Below are 13124 nucleotides of genomic sequence, written 5' to 3' on the forward strand. Positions count from 1 at the left end.
GATACCACATGCTGCACGGTGCGGCCAAAAAAAAAAAAAAAAAAGAAAAAAAAAATTTCCATACTGCACATGGGTCCTACAGCCACCATGACACACTTGCCTAAAAAATAAACTATCTGTTCTGTTAATGACAAAGGAGGTTGTACAGGTCACTACAATCTCTCTCCTCTGAGGGAAATGTGGTAGCAAGCTTTACTTCCAAAATAGTTGAGTGATACAGCTCTATCTGTAACCTGGGTCCAACATACTAGCCAGGAAGTGTGCAGACTAAGGGGCAGTGGGAGCTCACATAGGCCTTTTAGAGCCCCTTTTGGAGCTCACATAGGCCTTTTAGAGCCCCGCAGACCTCCTTGGGTTCTTCGCAGCTGTCTGCCTGTCCAGTGCTCCTTGCTGTAGAGAAACCTAACTCTGCATGTTAAAGTCTGTATATGCTAGAAAGTGATGGTTAGTTTCTGAAATACTCACATAAGGATTCCTCAAAATAAGTTCCCTAATGCCATTTAAAATGTGATTCAGTATAGTGGAGGATAGTCAATATATTCAATATGTATATATTATAGTTGGATGCTACAAGTCTATAAGTATACTCACTACAAATAACACATTATAGTGATGGTGAAAAAGAAAAAAGCGAGAAAGGAAAAAGAAATTATGGTGCTGTCTCTTGCCATTAAAGAAATGGCGCTATCCAGTTTCCAAAACCCTGGGAGCAGAGTGTTTAAACCAGGGCACGCGGGCAATGGTGGAGAAATGGGCTCCTTCAGCCTCTCTGGCCCTTGGCTCCCCCATGTGTGATGGGGCCGTAAACGGAACCTACGTCACCAAAACAGCAGGAAATCAATGCGTGTGAGAGTTTGATTTACAGACTCACACAGGGTAAGCACTCAAAGAACATCTGCTGCCAAGGAGAGGCGAGTGATAATACTCCTCTCGTCAGGCATGAATTTGAAGAAACGTTGCAACGTACACATCGATACAGAGAAGTGACAGGAAAATTAGCTTTGGGGGGGGTCAAAGGAAAGAGCAGGATGACCAGTATTGGATGGAAACCTACGTTAAGAATGTGAAGATGTTTATCTCTGTTTTTGAAGGACTTGTCTTGAAAGATAAAGGAAAGAGTTTTGAATTTTAGCCTAACAAGACAGAAAATGAGACTGGACATGTTAAAAAGAAATAAGCCCCCAAACAAAAGCCATCAACTGCCGAAGAGAGAAAAGGAAAATCCTTACTAATGCACTTGACACAACTGACTCTGAGTTAATGTCAAGGTGCAGAAGGAACGCTGGAACGATACAAGTACCTGATTTCTGTGTGGCACGGCATACACGGCGTCGCTGAGGCTTCCCTCTTCTTTGCAAGCACTTGTGTCCCCCGACTCCCTGTGGCTGCGTGACAGGTGCGTGTCAGTGTCCTCTTCCTCCTCGTAGCCCAGCATTTCAAAGGATGGCAAAGAAGATCTTCTTCCCGTCTCATTCTGCCTATGTGGTCTGTATTAGAACATTCAAGAGCAAAATAAACAAACAAGCCACTTAACGCTTCACATAGGTTCATATACGTGTATTAAATGCACTGCCTCAAGTCCCACTGTAAAGTATTACAACCACATTACAAAATAGACAGAAGCTAAAGGGTGGTATCATCCACAATTCCATCTCTTTGTACACTGTTAGCATTTCTTTCTAGCTTTTCACCTAGGTTTTTATAGTTATTATCACTGCATACATATACAATTTGCCTCCTCGTTAACAAGTTTTTAAAGTCAAGAGGTTAGGTTCATACACCAGTTTTATCACCCGTTCCCCTTACTTAGGTTTTTTCCCCCAATTTTCACCATCATAAATAACCCTGTAATGAATGTCAATGTGCAGCAAATCTCTTCTATATTGAGTATTAGTCCCATAAAACAAACAACCATATGGAGAACTGCTGAGTCAAACAGTATAAACACACACACACACGGAAAGTACACCACCAACAGTAGGAACATTTCGTGGGTCCACACGCGTCCGTGCAAAATCATTTCCCCAACCTGCAACTATGTTGGTAATAATTTTCTAAAACTTGCCAAAATAATTGAAATCTCACTGGAAAAATGTGCATTTCTTCCTGAGACGGAATATTTTTCCATGTATTTGGATGTGAGCCCTGGTTCCTCTACTGCGAACTGTCTGCTCATGGCCCTTGCCCATTTATCTACTCTGCTTCTAGTACGTCCATTCCAATTTGAAATTAACTTTTCCATCTACTAAAATTAAAACCCTGACTTTGTATTTACTATAAATATTTTTCCTATTCTATTGATCTTATTTTGACTATAAATTTTTTTAACATACAGATGATTAAAAAAAAATTTTTTTTTTAACCTTCCAAATTCTTAGCTTGGAAGTACACAGCAGGCATCTCTCTCTGGGAGGCTTGATAAGATTGGATATAGGATTTCATGATCTTATTTCCATGTACATAAAAATTAGTCCTTTCATTCAATAAGAATTTGTTTTGGTGTATGAATTAGGAAAGGCTCAAAGCTGATTTTTTTCTAATACTGCTAATGAATATACTGTTGAATTCTTTCCTTTCCCTTTATCTGTGGGGCTGCCTTTATTAAAGATTCAATATGCCTGCAAACACTAGGCTCACCTCAGGGTGTTCACGTGCACCTCTCTATCATTGAACCAGCACTCCTCTACTTTAACTACTTCAACTAAATGTTTTAAAATATGATGGGGCTGGGGCTTCCCTGGTGGCGCAGTGGTTAAGAATCTGCCTGCCAATGCAGGGGACACGGGTTCGAGCCCTGGTCCAGGAAGATCCCACATGCCGCAGAGCAACTGAGCTCGTGCGCCACAGCTACTGAGCCGATGCACCACAACTACTGAAGCCCGTGCACCTAGAGCCCATGCTCCGCAACAAGAGAAGCCACTGCAGTGCAAAGCCCGTGCACCGCGACGAAGAGTAGCCCCCGCTCACCACAACTAGAGAAAGCCCGCGTGCAGCAACGAAGACCCAACGCAGCCAAAGATAAATAAATAAAATAAGTACATTTATTAAAAAATATATATATATGATGGGGCTAATGCAGCCCTCCCCCTGAATCACTATTCTTCCTTTCCAGATTTCCTCTTATGGTCTTATCTGCTTATTCTTTCCAATGGATTTCAGAATCACTTCCTCATCTTCAGTTCTTATTCAGCCAAAGTATAAATTCTTACCGGGAGAAAAACAGGCTATATTCAAACATCTCAAAAATGGAGTCAAGATTAAAATTCAAAAACCAAAAATATAAACACATCCTAGAAGGAAATATGTGAGCATTTGTATAATGCTGTAATAGGAAAAATCTTCCTAGATTTGACAATAATGTCAGAAACTACAAAGACTGATAGCTCTTACTACAGAAAAAATAAAGAATATTTTGGTATGTTAAAAAAAAAAACAACCTCAAAAACCAAAATTGAATAAACCTGGCAGACACAAGGCACATCTAGTGACGCATCCCCCACCTCCACCCCACAAGCCCTTAAAGTCCTCAGGGTCTTCCCACTGCTCCTGGGGGAGATACCAAACCTCAGAACAGGATACCAAAGGCACCCCCAGCCTGCCCACTCCTCCGGCACCATCTCGAATGACTCCCCACCTCACTTGACTCCTCCCAGCCACAAATGTCTTCCTTCAGTTGCTCACATGTGCCATGCTCCCTCTTCTCTCATCCCAGCCCCACGCTGACCACCTCCCAACCCATTCCCAGTTGGTTCCTGTATAGCCCGCAGCTCTCCCCCAGTGCCCTCTCCCTCAGGAGGAAACCTTCCTGACTCCTGGCCCTATGTCAGCTCTAATCCAGCTCAAGCAGTAGAGAAAGTGATGTTAAAGAAGAAAGGTTACAGTAGGCGTCAACAAAGGTAAATTCAGTGCGACCGTTCAGAGAGGAGATACACGAGAAGTGGGGACTGACAACTCTCACCATCTAGGTTGTGGCTAAAAGCAGCACTGAATTCACCAGCTCAGTGTTGCCATGAAAGCAACCGGTGTCTTCACAAACTATAATTTAACAAGATCCACTCTAGAGAAAATTTGGATACAATTCAAGACCGATTAATGTCCCAAGACAGTATTCCTTTGACGCTGGTGATGAAAACCTGAGTATTAAGCTCTAGACCTAGCCACATGCACCCACATGCACACACACATGCTCAGAGCTGCCCTGCCTCTGCCCCGAGAGGAAGCTGAACCCGTGACATGGTCCTTACTGATGCCTCAGCTCCGAGATGGTGGCATAGGGCTCGATGAAACTGTCCTTTTCAATGTAGGTCGTGTCACTCTCAGAGTGGGATCTCCGACGAGGCTGAGGAATGGCAACAGTCCGGCCAGTCAATGTTGTTGCTAGAATGGCTGCAGCCAGAGCAGATCTACGGAAAAAAACATCCCAGTGAGCCAGTGAGACACGAACCCTCAAGCTGAAGGTTGAACAACAGGATACATGAATTAATCAAGGTTTACTTTCAGTTCTACAGTGTTCAGTGTGTATCTACTGGCTACGTGCCTGTAGTCTGTTATGTGCCATCACACAATCTCACTGCATTCCCACAGCAACTGTATGAATGGATATTACTGTCATCTCCATTTTTCAAAGACATTAAATGACTTGTCTAAGCTTTCCTAGCTAATGGGAGATGAAGCCAGGTCTGTAATCCAGGCAGTCTATATTCAAGTAGTGTTCCTATAAAAATGAAAGACCAGAATGGGGAAAAAAAAGGAGAAATAAAAAGATATAAAAGAAATGAAAAGGAATTTGAAAATTTTGCAAATTATTCAAAACTATAATAAAGGAAAGACAGAGTCATGGGTTTACCCTCCCACTTGAAAAAGCAAAATAAACAATTAATTGTCCCAGCTTACTGCTTGAGAGAATTTCCGGGTCACAGCACAGGGAGGAGGAAATGAGGTGGAGCCAGGCCGAGTTGTGGAAATGGAGTGGAGAGTCAGGGAACACCAAGGCAGATAGAATTTGCAGGACAGAGTACCAGAAAGGAAAGAGCTGAACAGAGAGACCTCCAGAAACCTGCAGAAGGCCCCCTGAGTGCTCAGCAAAATGCTCCTCAGTGCAAGAGTGGGAGGACACTACAGAAGGCTGGGGGAGAGCCATCCACGAGGGTTAGAGGAACAGTGCCAGGTGCTTACACAGGGCTGGGGATAGTGACTGCTCCCACCAGACAGATGAGAAAACGTTATAATTCACGGGACACTGGGTACAGCACTCTAAAGGTGGTGGAGAATAAGTAGCCCTAGACTGAACACTGCTCCAGACCCTGCCTAACAAATCATAAAAGCAAGACCCGAAATATCAAACTGGTTCCAAGTAATTTAACTGCATCCCAGAACAAAATTCAAGAAGACTTATAGGAATACAAAAATATCCAGCACTCAACAAGGTAAAACTCACAGAAGTGTCTAGTATGCAAACATACATAAACTAGGCATGCAAAGAGACAGAAAAACATGACCCATAATGAAGAGAATAATCAATCAAAACCCATTCAGAGCTGACACGTTAGAAGTAACAGAGAGGGACATTAAGACAGTTATTATAATTATGTTCCAAAAGGTAAGTAGAGACATGGAATATTATTAAAAAGACTTGAACTTCAGGAGATGGAAATTACACTGGATGGGATTAACTGTAGGTTACACATTGCAGAAGAAAAGATTAGTGAAATTAAAGGCAAAACAATAGAAAATAACCAAAATGAAATACAGAAAGGAAAAAATAACTTAAAGAGCATAGTAAGATATGAGATAAAAAACGCTACTGTTTTATGTTTTAAGCCACTAAGTTTTGGGAACTCCCTGGCAGTCCAGTGGTTAGGACTCCGTGCTTTCACTGCCGAGGGCCCGGGTTCAATCCCTGGTCGGGGAACTAAGATCCCACAAGCCACGCGGCATGGCAAAGAAAAAAAAAAGCCACTAAGTTTTGGTGTAATTACTTACATGGCAATAGATAATGTTCATCAAATGGTGCTGGAACAACTGGATACCCACGTGCAAAAAAGTGAACTTGAATCTACACCTCCCACACCATACACAAAAATTAACTCAAAATGCATCATAGACCTAAATGTAAAGGCTAAAACTATAAAACTTCTAGAAGAAAATATAGGAGAAAATGCTTTATGACCTTGGGTTAGGCAAATATTTCTTAGATATGATACTGAAATCATGATCTGTAAAAGAAAAACTTGACAAGTTGAACTTCATAAACATTAAGAATTTCTGCTCTCTGAAAGGCTGTTAAGAAAATGAAAAGATAAGCCATAGATGGGGAGAAAATATTTGCAAATCACATATTTGTATGTGATTTGTATGTGATACAAGAACTTGTATCCAGAATATATATCCAGAATAGTGTATATATACAGTAATAGGAACAAAACCCAATTTTTTAAAGTGGGCAAAAGATTTAAACAGATACTTTACCAAAGAAGATATACAATGGCAAATAAGCACGTGAAAAGATGTTCAACACCATTAGTTACTAGAGAAACGCAAAATAAAACCATAAAGATACCACTACACACCTATTAGAATGCCCAAAATTTAAAAGACTGGCTAAGACAATCCCTTCAACCTGGGCCTGGCAGAATGGCTCTCACAAAGAAGGGTGGAGAGAAGAAGGGGCCAGTCTGCCATCAATGAGGTGGTGACCAGAGAATAACCCACCAACATTCACAAGCACATCCATGGAGCAAGCTTCAAGAAAGGTGCCCCTTGGACACCTGAAGAGATCCAGAAATTTGCCAGGAAGTTGATGGGAACCACAGATGTGCACATGGACTCCAGGCTCAACAAAACTGTCTGGGCCAAAGGAATAAGGAACATCCCATACTTTATCAGTATGGTTGTTCAGAAAGTGTAACGAAGATGAAGATTCACCAAACAAGCTCTACAGAGCATTGTTATCTATGCACCTGTCACCACCTTAAAAAACCTATAGACAGGGACTTCCCTGGTGACGCAGTGGTTAAGAATCGGCCTGCCAAGGCAGGGGACACGGGTTTGAGCCCTGGTCTGGGAAGATCCCACATGCCGCGGAGCAACTAAGCCCGTGTGCCACAACTACTGAGCCTGCGCTCTAGAGCCTGCGAGCCACAACTACTGAGCCCGTACGCCACAACGACTGAAGCCCGTGCACCTAGAACCCGTGCTCCACAACAAGAGAAGCCACTGCAATGAGAAGCCCGCGCACTGCAATGAAGAGTAGCCCCCGCTCGCCGCAACTAGAGAAAGCCCGCAAGCAGCAACACAGACCCAACAAAGCCAAAAATAAATAAATAAATAAGTAAATAAATAAATAAATAAATAAATAAAAAAACCAAAAAAACCTATAGACAGTCAACGTGAATGAGAGCTAATGGCTAATTGTCAAACAGTTATAGAGTCACAGACACAGACACCCACACACAACTGATCAAACCAAGCGTTGGTGAGCACGTGAAGAAAATGGAACTCATACCCTGCTGGTGGGAACATATATGGAATAACAACTTTGGAAATAGTTTGGCAGTTTCTTAATAGGTTAAATATATCCCTAGTATATGACCCACCTATTCCACTCCTAAATATTTACCCAAGAGAAATGAAACCACAGGTCCAAAGATTTGTGCACAAATATTCATAGCAGCTTTATTTCTAGTAGCCAAGAAACTAGAAACGGCCCAAATATCCATCAACAGGTGAATGGACAAACAGTGGCATATTCATATAATGGAATACCACTCAGCAATTAAAAGGATGAATTACTGATTTTCACAACAATATGGATGAATCTCAAAATAATTATGCTGAGTGAAAGAACCCAGCGTAAGTATTTTGTATAATTCCGTTTACATAAAAGTCTAGAAAATGGAGGCTAATCTTATAGTGATAGAAAGCAGATCGATGGCTGCCTGGGATGGGGATGAGGGTGGGCTGGGCCGAGGTATGGGAAGTGAGAGGGGGAAGGAGGGAGGAATTACAAAGGGGCATGAGGAAACTTGAGGGGATGATAGATACATTTATTATCTTGATTATGGTGATGGTCTCACAGGTATAAACATATGTCATAACATCAAATTATTCATTTAAATATGTACAGTTTATTGTACATCCATTATATAATAAAACTGCTTTAGAAAAGATAAAAGACTATCTAAAGCAAAAATAAGAACACCATATTGTGGGGTTTATAACATATAGAATTAAAACGTATGACGACAGTAGCAAAGGATGGGAAGGAGGAAACAGAAGTGATTGCTGGAAGATTCTTACACTATTACACTAGACGCGAAGTGGAATAATGTCAGAGGTTAATTTGAATGTTAGTTTTTAGAGTAAAATAACCTAGAAATGGGCCAAATTTGCCAAAACCATGTTGATTATTTGGGGCTAATAAAGATTATAATCCAGAAATATATTTCTGGAAAACACAGGAGACTACAAAGATTTTCTAACGAGTCCACAGCATGCTTGCCGCGAAACGACGTGGTCTTTTGTTTGTTTTTCTGCTTTATAATGGAATGTGAAGCTAACGCTCTCACTACCTTTGCTCCATAAACACTTCAGTTCTAATGACACAACTTAAAGGTTGTTCACACAGACACTGAAGAGCCAGACAGACCTACAAGTCCATCGCAGCGATGCCACCACCCACCAGCCGTGAGACTCTGGGCCAATGACTAACACTTGAGCTCAAAACAGAGATGCCAACAGGACCTCTCTCACAGGATCGCTGAGAGGATGAAGTGAAACAGTGCTTCTTAAGCACTGACTAGAGTCCTTGGCACAGAGGAAACACTAATAAATGGCTATTCTTGTTATCAAGGTTGTACCGAAGGAAAAAACAAACACTAAAAATATTTCAAAGTGTTTATTATCGGGAGGCATACAATATTCCAGTTTCAAAGAACACTAAAAGAAGGTACCACCCTTGAGTGAAATTATTTCTCATTGTTAACAGTTAAGCCATGTATCCATGTATTTTATGGATTAAAAAGAAAAGTCTAAAATTCTCCTGCGCCTAAAATTTTGGAGGACATAGGCAGGGGTCTTAGGTATAAAAGAAGTCAGCTCTCTGGTGTGTTAGGAGCACTGAAGGATAGGGGAATCTCGGGCCCTGGCAAGCAAGCTCACTTCTCCTTCCTTCCTGCAAAGCAGTTCTTCTGAAAGGCAGACTTGTGTTTAAAAAGAAAATTATGTGCACATTTCAAATTCCTTTTAACATACTATCAATCTAAATATTTGCACTTCAATGTTTTATATTTTGAAAAATTGCATTCAATTATGACATGTGAGAGCTCCACAGACTTGAAAGACACAGACCATTATCCCACGGAGAAACCATATTAAGTGCTTCGTTATGGAACCGTGATACGTATTTCAAAGGACATGATTCTAATCACCCTCCTTGTGATTTTCTTACCCATCTGAACAGTCCCGGGACCCAGCACTTGGTGGCTGAGCTCAGGGTGACCTCAGTGCCTGCTCACCTGATACTCACCTTGGTCTCTCTGGAGAGGGGTTGGGGCTGCGTGGAGGAGGTGTGCGGGGCACAGCTGGCTTCGGTGCGATGCTGGCTGCAGGGAGAAGGCCATGGATGATGCGTTTCTGCACAAATGAAACCCAGCAGAGGTCAATGGGATCATCTCTGGGGACTGCGACCACACCTCCCTGGGCCTGGGAGGGAACACCTGCACTGGTCACCCAGGGATCTAGTCACACCAGGAGGCCCACTCCTCCCCCTGCCATCCTCAAGCCCCATCTGGCCAGGCACACGTGCCCATGCAGGGAGCACCGTATAGCTGCCCTCGGTGGGGACCCTCTGGTCCTTCCTTCCTCAGAACAGCTTCCCTGACCATCCCGCAGAGCCACTCTCCAGCACCCCCAACTGGTCTCACAGCACTGCCCCTGATGACCCTACTTACTCACTTGCCGCCCCCCCGGCCGGATGGAAGCTTCCTAAGAGCATGCAACCTTGTCTTTATCAACCCTGGAACTCTGGCACTTAGCACATTGTCTAACACCTGGTAGGGGCTTAATAAGGATTTTAGGTAGCTTATCTCAAAGATGCAGGGTAACAAAAACTAGTTCTTACACACAATGAAAGTCGGAGAACCCTGCTTTAGGCAACTGGGAGGCCCTGAGAAGTTTCTGAGTGTAGCCCAATCTTCATTTTCTGTGCACCAGCCATTCATTTGTATCTACTAGAGGCAAAACGCCATGACAGCGTTTCATGACAATGAAGAAACCTTGTCCTCATCTTTAAGGAGGGACAGTACAGAGGAGAAACACCCAGATATTTATAATACAACACAGAATCATGGAAAGCGCCAAGGGAGAGGTAAAGACAAAGTGCTGAGGTGACCCAGGGAGGGAAGGGCTCCTTCAGATCTAGGGGCCAGCAAGGGGACCGCTGATGTCCTGTTGGAGAAAATCTCAGAGCATTTAGACTGGGTCTTCAAAGATGGCCACTGCTCTCACATTTGGGAAATGCGATAGAAAGGCATTCCAGGAGGAGGGAGCAACAGGAACAAAGGAATGAAGCAAGACGTTAGTGGCAGTGTTCTAGAAATAAGCACTCCAGTTCGCTGGAATACAGAGGCATCTGAGTTGGAGAGACTAGAAAAATGAGCTGGAGTCAGAGTGGGGACTGTTTCCATTTAAGAGTTTTGATACCAGACTAAGGAGATCTTGTGACCTAGTGAGAAGCACCCACTGAAAGTGGCCCCGGGGAAGACTAATCAGGCTGGGGTGGGCAAAAGGTACCGGGGCGGAAAGGAAGGTGCAACCAAGGGGAAGAGCCAGGGGTCTGAGCATCCTTCAGGAGTGAGGGATGAGCAGACCTTCCAAATGTCTTCTGCAGCCCTCCCACCCCCACCCCAGTCCCACGTGCATTGCCAACCCCAAGGGCAGGTATTCCAGAGCAGCCACTGCTGTATCCCACCATTCTCCAGGATATACACTTGTCTGCCGCCTCCCCCATCCCCCACTGCCTGGCAGATGCTCAAGGACAAGAAAGGCTTTTCTTCACCTTTGAATCCCCAGGGGCTGGCATCCAGAAGGTCCTTCAAAAAGGCCTCGTGAGTTTTGTTTGTTTGTTTGTTTGTTTGTTTGTTTATTTATTTATTTATTTATTTATTTATTTATTTGATGGAGTGAATCTCCCATAGTATGCTGAACATTTCTCCCCTGTACCACGATAATCATTTCCTAACTATGGTTCTCCTGCCTCTAGTCTCTAATAAAACACAGGATGATCCTATCTCAACCCAGCATGAAAACTCTCGGGTTGACAGAGAAATGTCCTCTCCTGGCACAGAAGGCTGCTAAGGCTGCTATCAGTTGGTTCCTATCAATGGCCCCAGATTCTCTTCTGGAGGGCCCTCCTCATCCCTACACATGCTGTAGCGCTCAGAATTGCCTTCCTGTTCCCACATAGCAAACGACTCTTTGTCAGACTTTTGTACATGCTGTTTTCTCCACCTGGAATTCTATTTCCTTACTCCTCCCAAGGCCCAGGTCAACTCTCTGGGCTGACTTTGCTGCCCCTTCCCTGGTATATGCCTCTTCAGCACTTTTTCCCTCACCATTTTGTGTTGAATGACTTATAGGTTTGTCTACCCTTTAGCCTTTGGGGCCATAGGCTGTCAATCAATTGTGGGTATCTGGCACACACACAGTAGGAACTCAGTAACGCAATAAAAACCTCAATAAAGATGCTGAGTTAGCAAAATTGCAATGGAAAAATATGCTTCAACTATGCCTTCCTTGCTTCTCAACATCCACCTGTCTAAAATGACTTCAGCAGGTCATAGGGCTGAGAACACGAAGCCAAGTCAGACATGCTTTCTGATCCCAATCTGAAACGGAGTTCAGGAGTACCCTTGTCAAAATGCTTTCTCTGCATTTAAAGTATTACGTTTATGGAGAACTGGATGTAAGTAGGTCTGGGGTTTCACCAGGCAAGTATGGAAAAGGGAGACAGGAGCAACGCCATTGGGGTGGGGGGCAGTGGATACAAAGAAGTATCACGGAGTCAGGAATTAGGGCTGGGAAAGAGAGCAATGAGGACATTGGTAGGACCAACAGACGGGGAGAGGGGAGGATGTCAAAGAATTGTCGGTATCAGGGTACTAAAGTAACTGAGTAGCTTCCTAGTAGGAGGAGGGGTCAGAGAATGAGCCTGGAAGTGTGCGCCCGCAGTGACAGAGTGGCCATGGTAAGGTCTGGAGGGAAGCATTCCAGACAGAAGAAAGAGCAAAGACAAAGGCCTGAAGAAACCTAAAGGTGGGAAGAGCTGGAGCGTCTGCGTGTGTGACTTGTGGGCAGTGGGCACGATCAGAATTGCATTTTAAAAGAATCCCTTTGGCTGCTTTGTGGAGAACGGACCTAGGGGAAGGGCAGGAACGGAGACCGAGAAATAGGGAGGAGCTGCTGCAGCAGTCCAGGTAGATGATGGAGGCCGGGGTGGGAGCGGGGACGGCTGCCAGATGCATTTGGTGGGTGGAATCTATGGAACTTGCTGGTGGGGTGTACATGGTGCGTGGCGGAGTAAAGAATCAAGAATGACTTCCCACAGAGGAATATTCAGTAGTGGAGCAAGTTTGTGCCGGCAGGAGTGAACTCCCCGACACCGGAGCGAAAGTTACAGGTGAGACAGGGCGAGTCCTATCGACTGAGGCCGACACTGGGATAGAGGATCCGTGTTCCAAACACGAAAATTCAGGGCTTCTCGAAAGAAAAACCAATTCCTCTTGTGCCGCTACCTTGCCTCCATCCCAAATCCTAACCCCTTCCCACTTAACTCCCGGGCGCAGATATACTTACAAACTGCCTCTTGCCGCCTCTCCGGAACCCCAGGAGCATCCTTGCTGCGGGGGTTGGCCTGACCGGCACTAGACTGACAAGCAGGTCTCAGAGCCGAGTACCACTCCCTAAAGTGGGCCGCCTCCAGCTGGCCTAGCCCCAGACGCCTTTTGTACGCAACGGACTTCGCAACAACCACGTCTGCCATTGGCTCTGCTTTTCCCAAGACCAATCAGAGCGAAGGTTACTTCACACCCGTCGCTCATGGCAACCAGCCGGTACCTCTCAAATCC

General features: G+C 44.2%; 1 protein-coding gene across 4 annotated transcripts in view; it reads right to left on the bottom strand.

Annotated features, from left to right (window-relative positions):
- The window catches only part of CEP89 (centrosomal protein 89), a 76528-nt gene extending 63568 nt beyond the window's left edge, over positions 1–12960 (bottom strand). For all 4 annotated transcript variants that reach the window (XR_011071533.1, XM_068528936.1, XM_068528935.1 and 1 more), the window contains exons 1-4: positions 12853–12960; positions 9527–9633; positions 4245–4403; positions 1301–1487 (exon numbers count right to left, since the gene is read on the bottom strand). Coding sequence is in view for 3 of the 4 variants with exons in the window: in XM_068528936.1 (XP_068385037.1) it covers positions 1301–1487; positions 4245–4403; positions 9527–9633; positions 12853–12891 (492 nt within the window). In the remaining variant the exon portion in view is untranslated. The remainder of the gene's footprint in view (positions 1–1300; positions 1488–4244; positions 4404–9526; positions 9634–12852) is intronic.
- Positions 12961–13124: the final 164 nt, after the last annotated feature.

This window comes from Eschrichtius robustus, chromosome 19, assembly GCF_028021215.1.
Source record: "Eschrichtius robustus isolate mEscRob2 chromosome 19, mEscRob2.pri, whole genome shotgun sequence".
Classification (NCBI taxonomy): Eukaryota; Metazoa; Chordata; class Mammalia; order Artiodactyla; family Eschrichtiidae; genus Eschrichtius; species Eschrichtius robustus.